Consider the following 15,064-nt stretch of genomic DNA (forward strand, 5'->3'; position numbering starts at 1 on the left):
ATCTGCAGCTGATGATTTTTGTATTGTGAGCATTAGGCCGTGGTCCAAGGCAGAATTCTCTGCCTTACAGTTTAATTTCCAATGCTGGAGACATTAGTGGAGTCTATAATGATTCAAAAAACAGTTACAAATTTGAATAAGCTCAACAAGCTGAACTGTTTATACATATCCAACCAATGGTCTGTTCGTGACATCATCTTACTGCTGCCTAAGATCACAAATCTGCACCAACATGTGTCCTGGAGCTTGTTGGGGGAGTAGTTGGTGCTGTTTGCTTTGTTTAGCATTTAGGCCAACAACTTGTCTACTTTAAATCTTTCTTCTATTCTGTTAAAGCTGTTTTTGTCCTTTTGAATTTAATTGTTCTCTGTACATCCTAGTATAGTAATGGTTGTATCTAATTCATGGTAAAACAGTTGTATCGGAGAAATGAATTTGGTGGTTCCCTGGTCCCAGTGCATGCTTGTCTTGGGAGCTTGCATTGTGTGATTATTTCTATTTCTGTCAATGACTCAACAATGAAGATAATTTTCTGTGTCCCTTCTCTCAGTTAATTCTAAACTCAATCACTTTTTTAATATCCCATATAATTACAATTTGATTGATAAGTGTTGGTGTGATACTGAGTCAGATGCCATTTTCATACTGTCGAAGCAGTTATTTGGAATTAGCTCATTTTTCTTGCAGCCAGCTGTGCTCTGGAGGCGGTGATCGCATCGTGGTGCTGTGGGACGTGGCAACAGGAAGGCCCCTCCGACGTCTTCGTGGACACGCAGGTCGCATCAACTGTATCTGCTTCAATGAGGAATCCAGTATCATTGTCTCTGGATCACAGGTAAGGAAATGTTCCAACTGTGGCCTAGTGATAAGCTCCTTTTCAGAGCTACAGTGAAATTAATAGTTATCAACACACGATCTTAAAAATCTATAAGTTTCAGTTATAGTGGTTATCGTGGGTTGTAGTGGCCTTTAACTGAAGGCAGGTGCTGACAGGTGTATTACCAATGTATCAATTTAATAACTTCGACCTACTGAATGTAGACTGGGATGTCCGTGGATTCATTGCAGGTGGCACTGAAAGGCAGTCTTGTGAAGTACTTTTGAATACATTTTATGAAAACAGTCTTGAGCAGCTAATTTGACAGCCTGCATGCAATGGAAATACTTTAGACTTTGTAGCTATAGATGGGCCTGACTTTATGATGGAGATATGGATGAGTGATCAGGATATCATCATAGTGACAATGGTTTCTAAAATTAATATTCCATCAAGAAGTCTAGGAAAGTACTTTTGCTGGAAAGGGCAGATAAACAGTTGTTAGCATCCCACTTAGACGATAAATGGACATTGTGTAGTTCCAATATGATGGATGTAGAGGAATTATGTGAAAAGTTTGAACTGATTGTAATCACGCTGTGGAGAATTATGTGCTGAGTAAGTGGATTGATAATGGGAAAAAGCCACTGTAGTTTAATAACAAAATTTGGAGAATACTGAAGAAACGAAGATTGTTACACTTTCAGTTCAAAAGAGGACTCCCAAATTTGTCAGTCTATAAGAAGACTGATGCGCGATGAACAGAACAACTAACACCATCATACCTTAGCAAAATATCTCTCCGAGAACCTGAGAAAGTTCTGGTCCTGTGTAAAATTACTTAACGGGTCAAATCCTTCTATTCTGTCGTTCATTGACTAGTCTGGTGTGGCAATATAAGGCCACAAAAGAAAAGCAGAAATTGTAAATTTCATGTTGAAAAAATCATTCACACAGGAGAGTTGTACAAACATACCATCATTTGAGAGTCACACCGACTCCCACATGCAGGACATGCTAATAGACATCCCTGGCATACAGTAGCAACTGAAGGATTGGAAAAAAATGTCACCAGAATAGTTTCTACATCAGCTGGCAGGTTATGTTTGTTTTATGGAGTCAAGTTGCTGGAGGGCAGCAGCTGTTTGTTTGTTGACAGTGATGTTGAGACTGATGATATCGATGATTCATACGAGACATTGTACATGAAGAACTGTGCTACACTTCAAGTGAGTATTTCTCATTTGAGTTTGTAAAAATGTTTGTTGAAACAAATGTTTACATTATTTGTGCAAAGAGTACATTTCAGAGGGTATAACACCAAAAAATTATACTGTGTGAAAATAGTATGTAATAATTTCTAATTATGGTTTTAGGATGCTATTTTTCAATTATTGGAAGTAGATTATTAGGACTAGCATACTTTTACACAGTTTGAAAAACCTAACATTCATTAAAATATTAAGAGAAGAAAAATAAACATTCAAAGAAGCTGGAAATATGAAATCTAGGAGAAATAGTTTCAGCCTTAGTAAAAGGGTAGTAGTAACACAGGTAAATCTTGGCTAGTAATATTAATAAAAGATACTGAAAAACCACAAAAATGACCGGCACTCTAAGAAATAGAAATGTTTACATAGCCAGAGTCAAAGTGTTAAACTCTGACTTTTGTTTCATCCCATTTTATCTTTCTATGCCTCTCAAGACTTAGCATTAACACAATGGTCTGATGGAGGCTTGGTAATTTTCTTCACAGGACTGCACTGTGCGTTGCTGGGATATCCGTTGCCGACAGACACGTGATGCTGAGATGGTCTTGGCAGAATCCTCAGATGCTGTGACATCATTGTTCGTCACTGACCACGAGATAGTGACCGGATCACTGGATGGAAGGGTACGGCGGTATGATGTACGAGCTGGCGAACTCGTCACAGACTGTGTTGCCCGTGAGTTGAAGGAAGAAGTATTTAAGTGGCTCTTAATATGTTGTTATGTTGTTAGCAGTGTTATACAACTCCAAATTAGAAAATATGATTTCTTACATGCTTCTCTGCATCTATACTCTGCAAATGAGTGTTAAGTGCATGATGGGATATTTCTCATTGCTTTGTGCCTGTCAAGAAATCTGCATCTACATGGCTGTCTTCATCCATGGATTTCAGAATGTAAGAAAACCATAGTTTCACATGACCAGTGTTTTTGGAATCCATGTTGATTTGCATGGAAGTCATTCTGTTCAAGATACCTCATTACATTTCAGTCGAGGATATAAGATTCAGGAACAGATGTGTTGGATACTTGTTTTGGCATCATTGTAGACAAATGTGACTTGTGCTTTTTTCCAAGAGCTGGTCACAGTTACTTGTTTGTGGGATCTTCTATGATATATCATGTTTTAAAGATGGGCCAATTCAGCTTCAAATTCTGTATAGAATGCCATCAGAACCTGCAGATTTATTCAGTTTTACAGTGTGTTTCACTGCCCCTGACACTGTATCACTCATCTCCTCCATGGTTCAAAAATTAAACTCCATGATCTCTTTTTTAAAGGAACATTTGAACAGGGTTCTGCATTTCTGCTTTTCTTTTTTTATAACTTTACACCTTTCTTTTGCATCTATTACGCACTAGTCACTCTTTCTATGGAAGTTTATTTATGGGTTTCATCCCATCATAAACTGTTCTACTAGGTACATATCTGTGAAGTGAAGTGCACAGGCAACTATTCTTTTAAACTTGAGCCACATTCCTTTTACATGCACCTCTCCGGAGCTAAATGTTTCCAGTTCCTCATTCATGTATGACACTACTGCCTCTTTGCCTAGTTTACTGAATATGCAGATCTTTCTACTTGTTTAAGTTACCCTTTGTTCTTTGGTAATCATTGTTGCTACAACTGCCTCACGGTCAGCAATACCTGTTTCAGTGTGGATATCCCCCGAGAGAACAGGTCCGTTGTTACCATCACTGAAGAAATGACCCACCCTACCTCCCCCAGGAAATACTATTCAAATCCCAGTGATCAGCTGCCAAAGCATTTGCAACCAAGTCCCAGCATTTGAAGCAGTGCTAGAAAGCAGTGGAGCATACAGAATCCTGGCTAAAGCCTGAAACTGACAGCAGTGAGAATTTTGGGGTAAAACAGTAAATAGAAAGGATAGGAGAAACTCAAATCTACTGAGATAGAAATTGAAGTTGCATGCTAGATTGTTTGGGCAATACTCACTATCAAAGGACGGCACAAATTTCTAACTGGTTCCTTCTATCGACCACCATACTCACTCCTAGATGTAACCATAAACTTTAGAGAAAAACATTGAAGATCACCCAACAATTGACTGGGACAATTAGTTTTATGACTGTTAGGCATGATAGTACAGACTTTCTCTAAAAATTACCTTCAGCCTGTTCAAAATTAGTTTAGGATTGACTGCTACAAAGGATGTAGTGGGGTGAGGCCCACGCAGAAGGCCAATCCGACGAGACCTGTAGTCACAGAAAACACTGGTACTTGCCGTGCCTTCACCCCAGTCACCACAATACTTTGCACCTGCACTACTCTTCAGTCTCATTCTGCTTAATGTCCTGTGTGAGCATCTGTTGCAGCATGTGACAGTGTATCTTTTCATTTACAGTTCCGGAAATTACGATTTTATTTGTTGTACAGCACTAAAAAATGTCAGAAGCAAGTTTGTAGAAAGTAATGAGCGGAAAAGTGCGAAGTCAATCGCTTGGCCAGTTTTGAAATTTTAACAAGAAAGTAAATATCACTGATTGTAATATAATTGCTACAATACCGAGACACTGTTTTTTATGTTTTTTGTATTGCTTTTGTTCTTTCTCTCTATACTTGTTGGCCTATTGAAGATAATTTTTCTCGTTGCAATAAACATGCATAAATCTTATTTTTTTATGTTAGAAATAAGTGGGCAGATCAGAAAACTTAATAACATATTAACTATATAGCTAGCAATCCATTTCTTGTAATGAAACCACATGAGTGACAACTTTGTACTTGATGACTTGATGTGTGAGTGGACCACTGTGTGTCACATTTAACTGAAATTATCTTGAGTTAGAAAACACTGACACAGCTCCAGTTTGGAGCAGATGAAAATATGGTGTACTCTGAAGATTTTGTTCTCATGTGTTCACCTAGCCTCAACAACAGAAAGGTTTAAAAAAAAGAGAGAGAGAGAGAGAGAGTGAGTTTTTGCAGACAGTCCATATACCATCTTAATTATTTGTCGCCATAAATAAAACTAAGATGAAAACACAGACAGGATTTCCAGAACTCACAAAGCCAATATTATATTTTTAAACTGAACAGTTTGCGGGTATGTGTGAGCTGAATAAAATGTAAGATTATGCATGTCTTATGAATGGGACACGACAAACTGAACAGTTTGCGAGTATGTGTGAGCTGAATAAAATGTAAGATTATGCATGTCTTATGTATGGGACACGACAACTCTGTTTCGCACCTCCACGTGCTCCTGCTCCAATGTCAGTCGTAGAGTAATTTTGATCAGATTATAGAACAGATAGTTCAGAACCCCACTTACAATGGAAACATAAAGGGTACGACAAACTATCCTCCCTAATTCAAAGTTCAAATAAAAAAGACTGATGGATCAGAATACAGAAACTGTATTAATAACACCTGTTACCTATGGAGTGGGAAGTTTTATTTACATGCATTGCCACGGCAATAGGTTGATACAGTGGTATAAAAACAACGACAAGGACTGAACAGAACAATGAATACATAGAACTGACGTTCAGTTAGTACAAATTGTAATCTGAATCAAATGCCCAACCGTGCCCTGGACACATGAAGAATGTGCTTACGCACTGGAACCATTTTTGGTAAATGGTTATTTTCTCACCAAATTTTGTGACTCTTTGTGAAGGGGAAGTACTCTATACGTTTTAATGAGTGAGTTTGGGAGGATCAAAATATGTGACGTGAATGGCCATGTATTTTGATTGCACTGATTCAGATGCTTAACATTTTTACACCACCAAAGGACCACAGATGTGACACAAATATCAACTTTATATGTCTACCCATTTCTGAGAAAAAGGGGTCTCAACAATTGGACAGACAGCCATAGAGTGTGATAGAAAGTAACAAAAATTCTTTTTCTTCATATGATATACTTACAAATTAATAGTTTCCAGATTTTTTTCATTTGGTTGTAATGTGAAACCTTGCTTCTTGGCTGATATCATAATTGTAGGTCAATGGGAAGTGCCCTGTAGATTTGGATGAGCAAGTTTGTGAATATTGAGATATAGGACATAAATGACAGAATGTTTTGACTGCGTTGACTTATAAGCTTCACTTTTTTACATCTCAAAGGGACTGTAGACCTTAATATGTGATATAAATTTTAACTTAATACCTCTATTTGTTCCTCAGAAAAGAGGTTCTGAACAATCAGACAGACGGGCAGACAGAAAGATGGACAATAAAGTGATCCTATAAGTATATACTTAGATGGTATATGTTCTTTCAGGCATGTCCGAAAGAACAGATACCATCGGTGACCATGCAGCTTGTTAGAATGAAATTACAATGAAATGAGCACCCTTAGCTGCTTACAGGTGTTGACATACGTCAACGGGGACAGATGAAAATGTGTGCCCCGACCGGGACTCAAACCTGGGATCTCCTGCTTACATGGCAGACGCTCTATCCATCTGAGCTCATATGGATAGAGCGTCTGCCATGTAAGCAGGAGATCCCAGGTTCGAGTCCCGGTCAGGACACACATTTTCATCTGTCCCCGTTTACGTATGTCAATGCCTGTAAGCAGCTAAGGGTGTTCATTTCATTGTAATTTGATCCTATAAGTGATCCTTTTTTACTGGTTGTGGTATGGAACCCCAAAAAGGGAGGAAGGCTATGCAGCATTCAAACTCTAGAAAATATTAATGCAGTATGGTGTTTATTTCAGCAGTTTCCTGAGAGATATGCTCGAAAAGGCACTAGAGCTCGTCAGTTATCTGGCTGAAGTGTGCATCAAATTTTGCAACAGGAGTTGCGATTTCATCCAAACAAGATGGTTGTTGTTCAACAATTGTTTGAGCATGATTATGACAATCATGTGAGGTCATGTGCAAACATCCTAGTAAATGTGCCTGAAGATGCCGTGGTCCTTTGTGGTGATTCGGCAATTTCTATTTATTGGGATTCATTCATCAGCAATGTTTCTGGTATTGGAATGGACAGAATCCTTCAAGAAAAACCACTACACAACGGCCATGTTACTGTCTGGCGTGAGCTTCCACTTAAATGGATTTGTAAATAAATAGAACTGCTTTATCTGGGACAGTAAATCATTGCTTGGTTGAAGAGAAGGAAATGCATACACACTGAGTGACAGTTTGGTGTGGCTTTCAGGTGGGTGGTATCATCAGCCTTTACTTTTTGAAGATGTGGCAGGACAAGCTGTGGCAGTTACTGGAAACCAATACTGTTTGATGATAACTGTTTGTGGATTCATTCCAGTGGAATACATGTTCAATGACTGTGGTTTCAATAACTTGCTGCCACTTGTCATATGTGCAAAATTTTATATGAGATTATCTTAAATGATTGGTGTGTGTCAGTAAACCCCAAACATCCCCAAGTTAAAAGAGAAAATTTGACATGATGTTGGCAAAATGCAAGTGGAGTCTTGGCAGGCACTCAAAGTGAATGTCGTGGACAGATGTCTTGTATGTCACTGCGGAGGAGGAAGTCATATGACAAACATCATTTTCTGTATCTGCAGTTTGAATGTGTAATGAACATTTTATGTATTTTGTTAACATCTTTTGAAAAAATAAATAAGTAAAGTTCAGAATTTGATCTATCAAAATTGGTACACCTTTTGAAGGACCCTTTAGTAGCTTGATCTTAATCACAGTGATTAAACGAGAGGCTGAGGATAATTATGCATTCTAGTAAAATACGAAGCTGATGCCTGGGTCATGGTTGCGACTAGAAGCTGTAAAGCAGGTGACCATTTTAGTTAGAACAGACAGCACGAGGATAGGATTTCTTACAAAGCATCTCAGGATTGTAACTCTGCAGTCCCTGCACTTATACCCCTCATGGAATTTTATATGAATATTATGGAGTCGCTCACAGTGAGCTGTCTCATTCAGTCAGTGAATGCAAGATGGGAAAACAATTTGTACTACTTTAAGAACCATTGTACAGAGGGGTGCACACTATTTTGTAAGTATCATTTTCAATAGGCTTCCAGCAGAACTGAAAAATTTGAGTGATTAACATGAGATTTTAATATCTGAGTTGAAACACTGTCTCAAACCACACTCTGAGAGAGATGGTTCAGTGGATTTCCTTCCCTGCTCAGAGCTTCTGCTCTGTTTCTAATGACAGTGTCATTGACAGCAAGTTAAACCCTAATCTTCCTTGCGGCACAGTCTTTTATTTTGCAGGAGTTCCTTACAGTAGTATAGAATTTTGCAGTGTAGTAAGTAGTAGTATATCTGTCCTTTTTCACTTCCATGGTTGGTAGAAGTTTATTCGATTATACAGTGTTCAACAAAAAAAGTAAAGTGCCCCAAAGGGGAAGAGCAAACAAAATGGAATTTCACAGCTTGAGAAGCTGTGTGTGATGTTATTTCAGTTATAACAATATCGACTCAAATTTACAAAGGATGTGGGAGTATGAGCCCATTTATCATGGTGACGCAAGAGAAACTGTTTTGAATTGGAGTGGCACTGGACCTGTACTGCACTAAAGTAGGTATTAAGTGTGCTTATAATACGTCCTGGAACACTGTTTCATGTGCATCGATCAAAGGAAGATATTGTCGTTGATTCACAAAAGATTGCCCCATATTTACCACACGGCACCTTCAGCAATACTACTTAGGTTTGTTTAAGCAGCTGCCAGACTGCTACTTTCAAGCACTAAATAAAGGCTTTAGTGCGCATGCGCAGCTGTGATGATGTAGAAATCCTTGTTTGGTCATTGCACTGCTTAAACGCTTCTCGTCCCATTTCTGGTTAGAATGCTGCGCATAGTGGTGGGTAAACATCTGATTTTCTTACCTTACTATTAACAGTGTAGTGTAAATGTGAAATAGCCAAACGGAGGACTGATAACGCGCCACGAACAAAACACGAGTCACATGAAATGTTTCCGCCCCTCCTTCTAACTCAGACACCTATGCGCATGTGCAAATGTGGCACCTTGGCAGCACCAGAAAGATTTTTTTTTAGGTAGATTCTGGCTGCTTGCTCTCACTGCTTATACACCAAACAGCCACACTCCAACTAGCCAGAAGCGGACAGAGGTGCTGCTTATACGCGATTTCAGCTCTGCACATGCACATCTAGCTGTCTGGCAGTTGCTTAAACAAACTTCTAGAAAATACTCATATATTACGACCAGACTGGTATGTCTGTCCGACTGCAAAGCTGTTACAACAGAAATATAAAGAATTTATCTGCAATTATTTGCAAATCTCTCTCAGTAAAGTAGACTGATGTTCTTATACTAGGGGGCTTTTCCTTCCTCTTCGAGGAAAGGCTTATTGTTATCTCTCAAGAAAAATTTGCACCATCACCCATAAAGAGTCTTGGCGGTGCGTTTTCTTCACAATATATTTCGATTTTGTCTTTAAGGGGAGTGGCCTTTGGTTCTTTTAGATGAGTTCTTGTTCCATTTCTCTTCCAGACTAATTTGACATAGTCTTTTCTTCCCATAATGAAATTTCATAGTTTCCCAAGAGCAGATTTATTTGTTTTTCTTCCTATGAAGAGATTATTTTATTCATTTACATAAAGAAGTTATTTCTAAGTTCTTTGTGAAGAAGCTCATCTTCTACCACAATGAGTAACTTAAAGAGTCTGGAAGATATCTCAGGACAGTTTTTCCTCTTGGGGACTGTGTGTGTGTGTGTGTGTGTGTGTGTGTGTGTGTGTGTGTATGTGTGTGTGTGTGTGTGTGTGTGTCATCAATGCGCAAGTCACCGAAGTGGCTTCAAGTAAAAAGATCTCTACCAGGAAAATCCCTGCCGGTACTCCATAAGCATTTTTCATTTGTGTTGCACCCCCCTCTACTCTGGATGTGTGCACTGATTCAGTTGGGATGGCTGTTACAAATCCATTGCATCCTCTCTTTAGGCAAGCTGTCCCACAGCTATTGTAACTGATCCTCAATATCCTGGATAATGGCAGTGGGACGGAGTTAACGTCTGAGCTGTCCCAAACGTTTTATCGATAACAGATCTGGCAGTCTTACTGGCCACATGATTACCTCAAGATTACACAGACAGTTCACGAAGATATGTGCCATGTGTGGATGAGCATTGTCATGTTGAAAAATGACACCACAATACTGTTTCGCGAGGATGCAGGTTGCCAGTGATGTACTGCTGTAGTGCCAGAGTTCCTGCGATTGCTACCTGGTGGCTCCCCATGCCGTGATGCCGGGAGTAGCACAGCTGTGACTCTCTAAGAAATTATAAAAAATGGGACCTCTGCCCAGATCGCTGCCGTAATCCACAGCGACAGTCATCCGGCACGGCACAGAAATATATATTGGGAATCCGATATACTGATATTTAAGAAAACGTAATTATTGGCTCTTGATATATTGAAAAAACGTATTGATATATCGGCAGAAAAAATATTGACGTACCTGCCTGTAAAAATATCGGCTGCACGTTGGAAGTATAGTGCCAGTTTTAGAGCTTGATATTTAAATATTGATTTATTATTAGATGTTCTGTAAATAAACAAGCAAACAGCCCACCTATCCTCATTAGAGCAAGAATTGAAAGGAAAATGATTCACCTTCACACTTAGCGATAACCACTTTGCTAATAATGGTAACTGCATGTAAGTGGCACAATAAAAGGTGTCTGACAGATCCATCGTTCGGTTTTGTCTCGTACCAGATTTGTGTGGAACCCTTCAAGTTGACTTCCCTGTTTTTCCATTTCTGCAAACACCAGCGGCCTAGCAGTTGTAGTGTCAAAATTGCACGGTGGAGCTAAATGTTGCAGTTTCTGTCGGTAGCACTGAGCACAACAACATTTCCCCTCAGACGTCTCCATCCACCGCAACGTCCAACCTTATCATTTAGTGATAATTAAATAGACACCCTCGCTGCATACAGGCGTTGATGTACTTCATTGGGGACATGTTGAAAATGTGTGCCCCGACCGGGACTCGAACCCGGGATCTCCTGCTTACATGGCAGACGCTCTATCCATCTGAGCCACCGTGGGCACAGAGGATAGTGCGTCTGCAGGGACTTATCCCTTGCACGCTCCCCGTGAGATCCACATTCCCAACATGTCCACACCACTACATTCGTTGTGCGCCTAATAGATGTTTGCCCATCATACTCATTACTCGTGGCAGATTAATCTACCAAGTCCCGTACGAGTTCGGGCATAGCGTGTGCGTTCGCACAAGAAGGTCAATGGCCGGGAAGCCATATTTTAACTATATACGACGGTAGTAACTGTTCCCGAAAGAACAATTACTGTGGATGACCATGCAGCTTTGCTAGAAATGAAATGATAATTAAATAGACACCCTCGCTGCATACAGGCGTTGATGTACTTCATTGGGGACATGTTGAAAATGTGTGCCCCGACCGGGACTCGAACCCGGGATCTCCTGCTTACATGGCAGACGCTCTATCCATCTGAGCCACCGTGGGCACAGAGGATAGTGCGTCTGCAGGGACTTATCCCTTGCACGCTCTCCGTGAGATCCACATTCCCAACATGTCCACACCACTACATTCGTTGTGCGCCTAATAGATGTTTGCCCATCATACTCATTACTCGTGGCAGATTAATCTACCAAGTCCCGTACGAGTTCGGGCATAGCGTGTGCGTTCGCACAAGAAGGTCAATGGCCGGGAAGCCATATTTTAACTATATACGACGGTAGTAACTGTTCCCGAAAGAACAATTACTGTGGATGACCATGCAGCTTTGCTAGAAATGAAATGATAATTAAATAGACACCCTCGCTGCATACAGGCGTTGATGTACTTCATTGGGGACATGTTGAAAATGTGTGCCCCGACCGGGACTCGAACCCGGGATCTCCTGCTTACATGGCAGACGCTCTATCCATCTGAGCCACCGTGGGCACAGAGGATAGTGCGTCTGCAGGGACTTATCCCTTGCACGCTCCCCGTGAGATCCACATTCCCAACATGTCCACACCACTACATTCGTTGTGCGCCTAATAGATGTTTGCCCATCATACTCATTACTCGTGGCAGATTAATCTACCAAGTCCCGTACGAGTTCGGGCATAGCGTGTGCGTTCGCACAAGAAGGTCAATGGCCGGGAAGCCATATTTTAACTATATACGACGGTAGTAACTGTTCCCGAAAGAACAATTACTGTGGATGACCATGTCCCCAATGAAGTACATCAACGCCTGTATGCAGCGAGGGTGTCTATTTAATTATCATTTCATTTCTAGCAAAGCTGCATGGTCATCCACAGTAATTGTTCTTTCGGGAACAGTTACTACCGTCGTATATAGTTAAAATATGGCTTCCCGGCCATTGACCTTCTTGTGCGAACGCACACGCTATGCCCGAACTCGTACGGGACTTGGTAGATTAATCTGCCACGAGTAATGAGTATGATGGGCAAACATCTATTAGGCGCACAACGAATGTAGTGGTGTGGACATGTTGGGAATGTGGATCTCACGGGGAGCGTGCAAGGGATAAGTCCCTGCAGACGCACTATCTTCTGTGCCCACGGTGGCTCAGATGGATAGAGCGTCTGCCATGTAAGCAGGAGATCCCGGGTTCGAGTCCCGGTCGGGGCACACATTTTCAACATGTCCCCAATGAAGTACATCAACGCCTGTATGCAGCGAGGGTGTCTATTTAATTATCATTTCATTTCTAGCAAAGCTGCATGGTCATCCACAGTAATTGTTCTTTCGGGAACAGTTACTACCGTCGTATATACTTATCATTTAGGTTTTTGTTCATCATTTTATCATTTTCAACAACTGCTTTTGAAGAATGTCGACCCGAAGAAACAGCACAGTAGCTGCATTAATTTATTTAGTGCATCTGGTGTACTGTTTCTTCACAACGGAAATCGTGTTATTCCATTCACACCACCGTCCCCCAGTGCAATCTGTGTCCTTCTTTTGTGCCACTTAATTTGCATCAGACAGTCAAAGAGAAAAATTGGATATGATGAAAGCTCAAAAAGTAAAAAGACCCCTTCACATGGTGAAAGTAAAATTATGTCCTACTACAAATTCAACCCCCCCATGAACCATGGACCTTGCTGTTGGTGGGGAGGCTTGCCTGCCTCAGCAACAGATAGCCGTACTGTAGGTGCAACCACAACGGAGGAGTATCTGTTGAGATTCCAGACAAACGTATGGTTCCTGAAGAGGGGCAGCAGCCTTTTCAGTAGTTGCAGGGGCAACAGTCTGGATGATTGACTGATCTGGCCTTGTGACACTAACCAAAAAGGCCTTGCTGTGCTGGTACTGCGAATGGCTGAAAGCAAGGGGAAACTACAGCTGTCATTTTTCCCGAAGGCACACAGCTTTACTGTATGATTAAATGATGATGGCGTCCTCTTGGGTAAAATATTCCGGAGGTAAAATAGTCCCCCATTTGGATCTCCGGGCGGGGACTACTCAGGAGGACATCGTTACCAGGAGAAAGAAAACTGGCGTTCTATGGATCGGAGCGTGGAATTTCAGATCCCTTAATCGGGCAGGTAGGTTAGAAAATTTAAATAGGGAAATGGATAGGTTAAAGTTAGATATAGTGGGAATTAGTGAAGTTCGGTGGCAGGAGGAACAAGACTTCTAGTAAGGTGGCTACAGGGTATAAGTACAAAATCAAATGGGGGTAATGCAGGAGTAGGTTTAATAATGAATAAGAAAATAGGAATCCGGGTAAGCTACTACAAACAGCATAGTGAATGCGTTATTGTGGCCAAGATAGATACGAAGCCCAAGCCTATCACAGTAGTACAAGTTTGTATGTCAACTAGCTCCACAGATGACGAAGAGATTGATGAAATGTATGATGAGATAAAAGAAATTATTCAGATAGTGAAGGAAGACGAAAATTTAATAGTCATTGGTGACTGGAACTCGATAGTAGGAAAAGGAAGAGTAGGAAACGTGATACGTGAATATGGAATGGGAGTAAGGAATGAAAGAGGAAGCCACCTGGTAGAATTTTACACAGAACATAACTTAATCATAGCTAACACTTGGTTCAAGAATCATAAAAGAAGGTTGTATACATGGAAGAAGCCTGAAGATACTGGAAGGTCTCAGGTAGATTATATAATAGTAAGACAGAGATTTAGGAACCAGGTTTTAAATTGTAAGACATTTCCAGGCGCAAATGTGGACTCTGACCACAATCTATTGGTTATCAACTGTAGATTAAAACTGCAAAAAGGTGGGAATTTGAGAAGATGGGACCTGGATAAACTGAAAGAACCAGCGGTTGTAGAGAGCTTCAGGGGGAGCATTAGGGAACGATAGACAAGAATGGGGGAAAGAAATACAGTAGAATAAGAATGCGTAGCTTTGAGAGACGAAATAGTGAAGGTAGGAGAGGATCAAGTAGGTAAAAAGATGAGGGTGAATAGAAATCCTTGGGCAACAGAAGAGATATTGAATTTAATTTATGAAAGGAGAAAATATAAAAATGCAGTGAATGAAGCAGGCAAAAAGGAATACAAATGTCTCAAAAATGAGATCGACAGGAAGTGCAAAAAGGCTAAGCAGGGATGGCTAGAGGACAGATGTAAGAATGTAGAGGCACTTATCACCAGGGGTAAGACAGATACTGCCTACAGGAAAATTAGAGAGACCTTTGGAGAAAAGAGAACCACTTGCATGAATATCAAGAGCTCAGATGGAAACCCAATTCTAAGCAAATAAGGGAAAGCAGAAAGGTGGAAGGAGTATATAGAGGTTATATACAAGGGTGATGTTCTTGAGGACAATATTATAGAAATGGAAGATAATATAGATGAAGTAGGAGATATGATACTCTATGAAGAGTTTGACAGAGCACTGAAAGACATAAGTCGAAACAGGGCCCCGGGAGTAGACAACATTCCATTAGAACTACTGACAGCCTTGGGAGAGCTAGACCTAACAAATCTACCATCTAGTGAGCAAGATGTATGAGACAGGCGAAATACCCGCAGATTTCAAGAAGAATATAATAATTCCAATC

General features: G+C 40.5%; 1 protein-coding gene and 4 non-coding genes across 5 annotated transcripts in view; 2 read left to right on the forward strand and 3 right to left on the reverse strand.

The window, feature by feature from the left end:
* Positions 1 to 15,064, forward strand: part of LOC126210162 (WD repeat domain-containing protein 83) — a 49,309-nt gene that overhangs the window by 22,004 nt on the left and 12,241 nt on the right. The window contains exons 3-4 of the mRNA XM_049939314.1: positions 688 to 835; positions 2,574 to 2,763. Of these exons, the coding sequence (XP_049795271.1) occupies positions 688 to 835; positions 2,574 to 2,763 (338 nt within the window). The remainder of the gene's footprint in view (positions 1 to 687; positions 836 to 2,573; positions 2,764 to 15,064) is intronic.
* On the reverse strand, positions 11,004 to 11,078 carry Trnat-ugu (transfer RNA threonine (anticodon UGU)). Its single transcript has one exon. It is a non-coding gene; the product is annotated as a tRNA-Thr (tRNA).
* On the reverse strand, positions 11,444 to 11,518 carry Trnat-ugu (transfer RNA threonine (anticodon UGU)). Its single transcript has one exon. It is a non-coding gene; the product is annotated as a tRNA-Thr (tRNA).
* Positions 11,884 to 11,958, reverse strand: Trnat-ugu (transfer RNA threonine (anticodon UGU)). The gene has a single exon. It is a non-coding gene; the product is annotated as a tRNA-Thr (tRNA).
* On the forward strand, positions 12,583 to 12,657 carry Trnat-ugu (transfer RNA threonine (anticodon UGU)). The gene has a single exon. It is a non-coding gene; the product is annotated as a tRNA-Thr (tRNA).

This window comes from Schistocerca nitens, chromosome 10, assembly GCF_023898315.1.
Source record: "Schistocerca nitens isolate TAMUIC-IGC-003100 chromosome 10, iqSchNite1.1, whole genome shotgun sequence".
Taxonomy (NCBI): Eukaryota; Metazoa; Arthropoda; class Insecta; order Orthoptera; family Acrididae; genus Schistocerca; species Schistocerca nitens.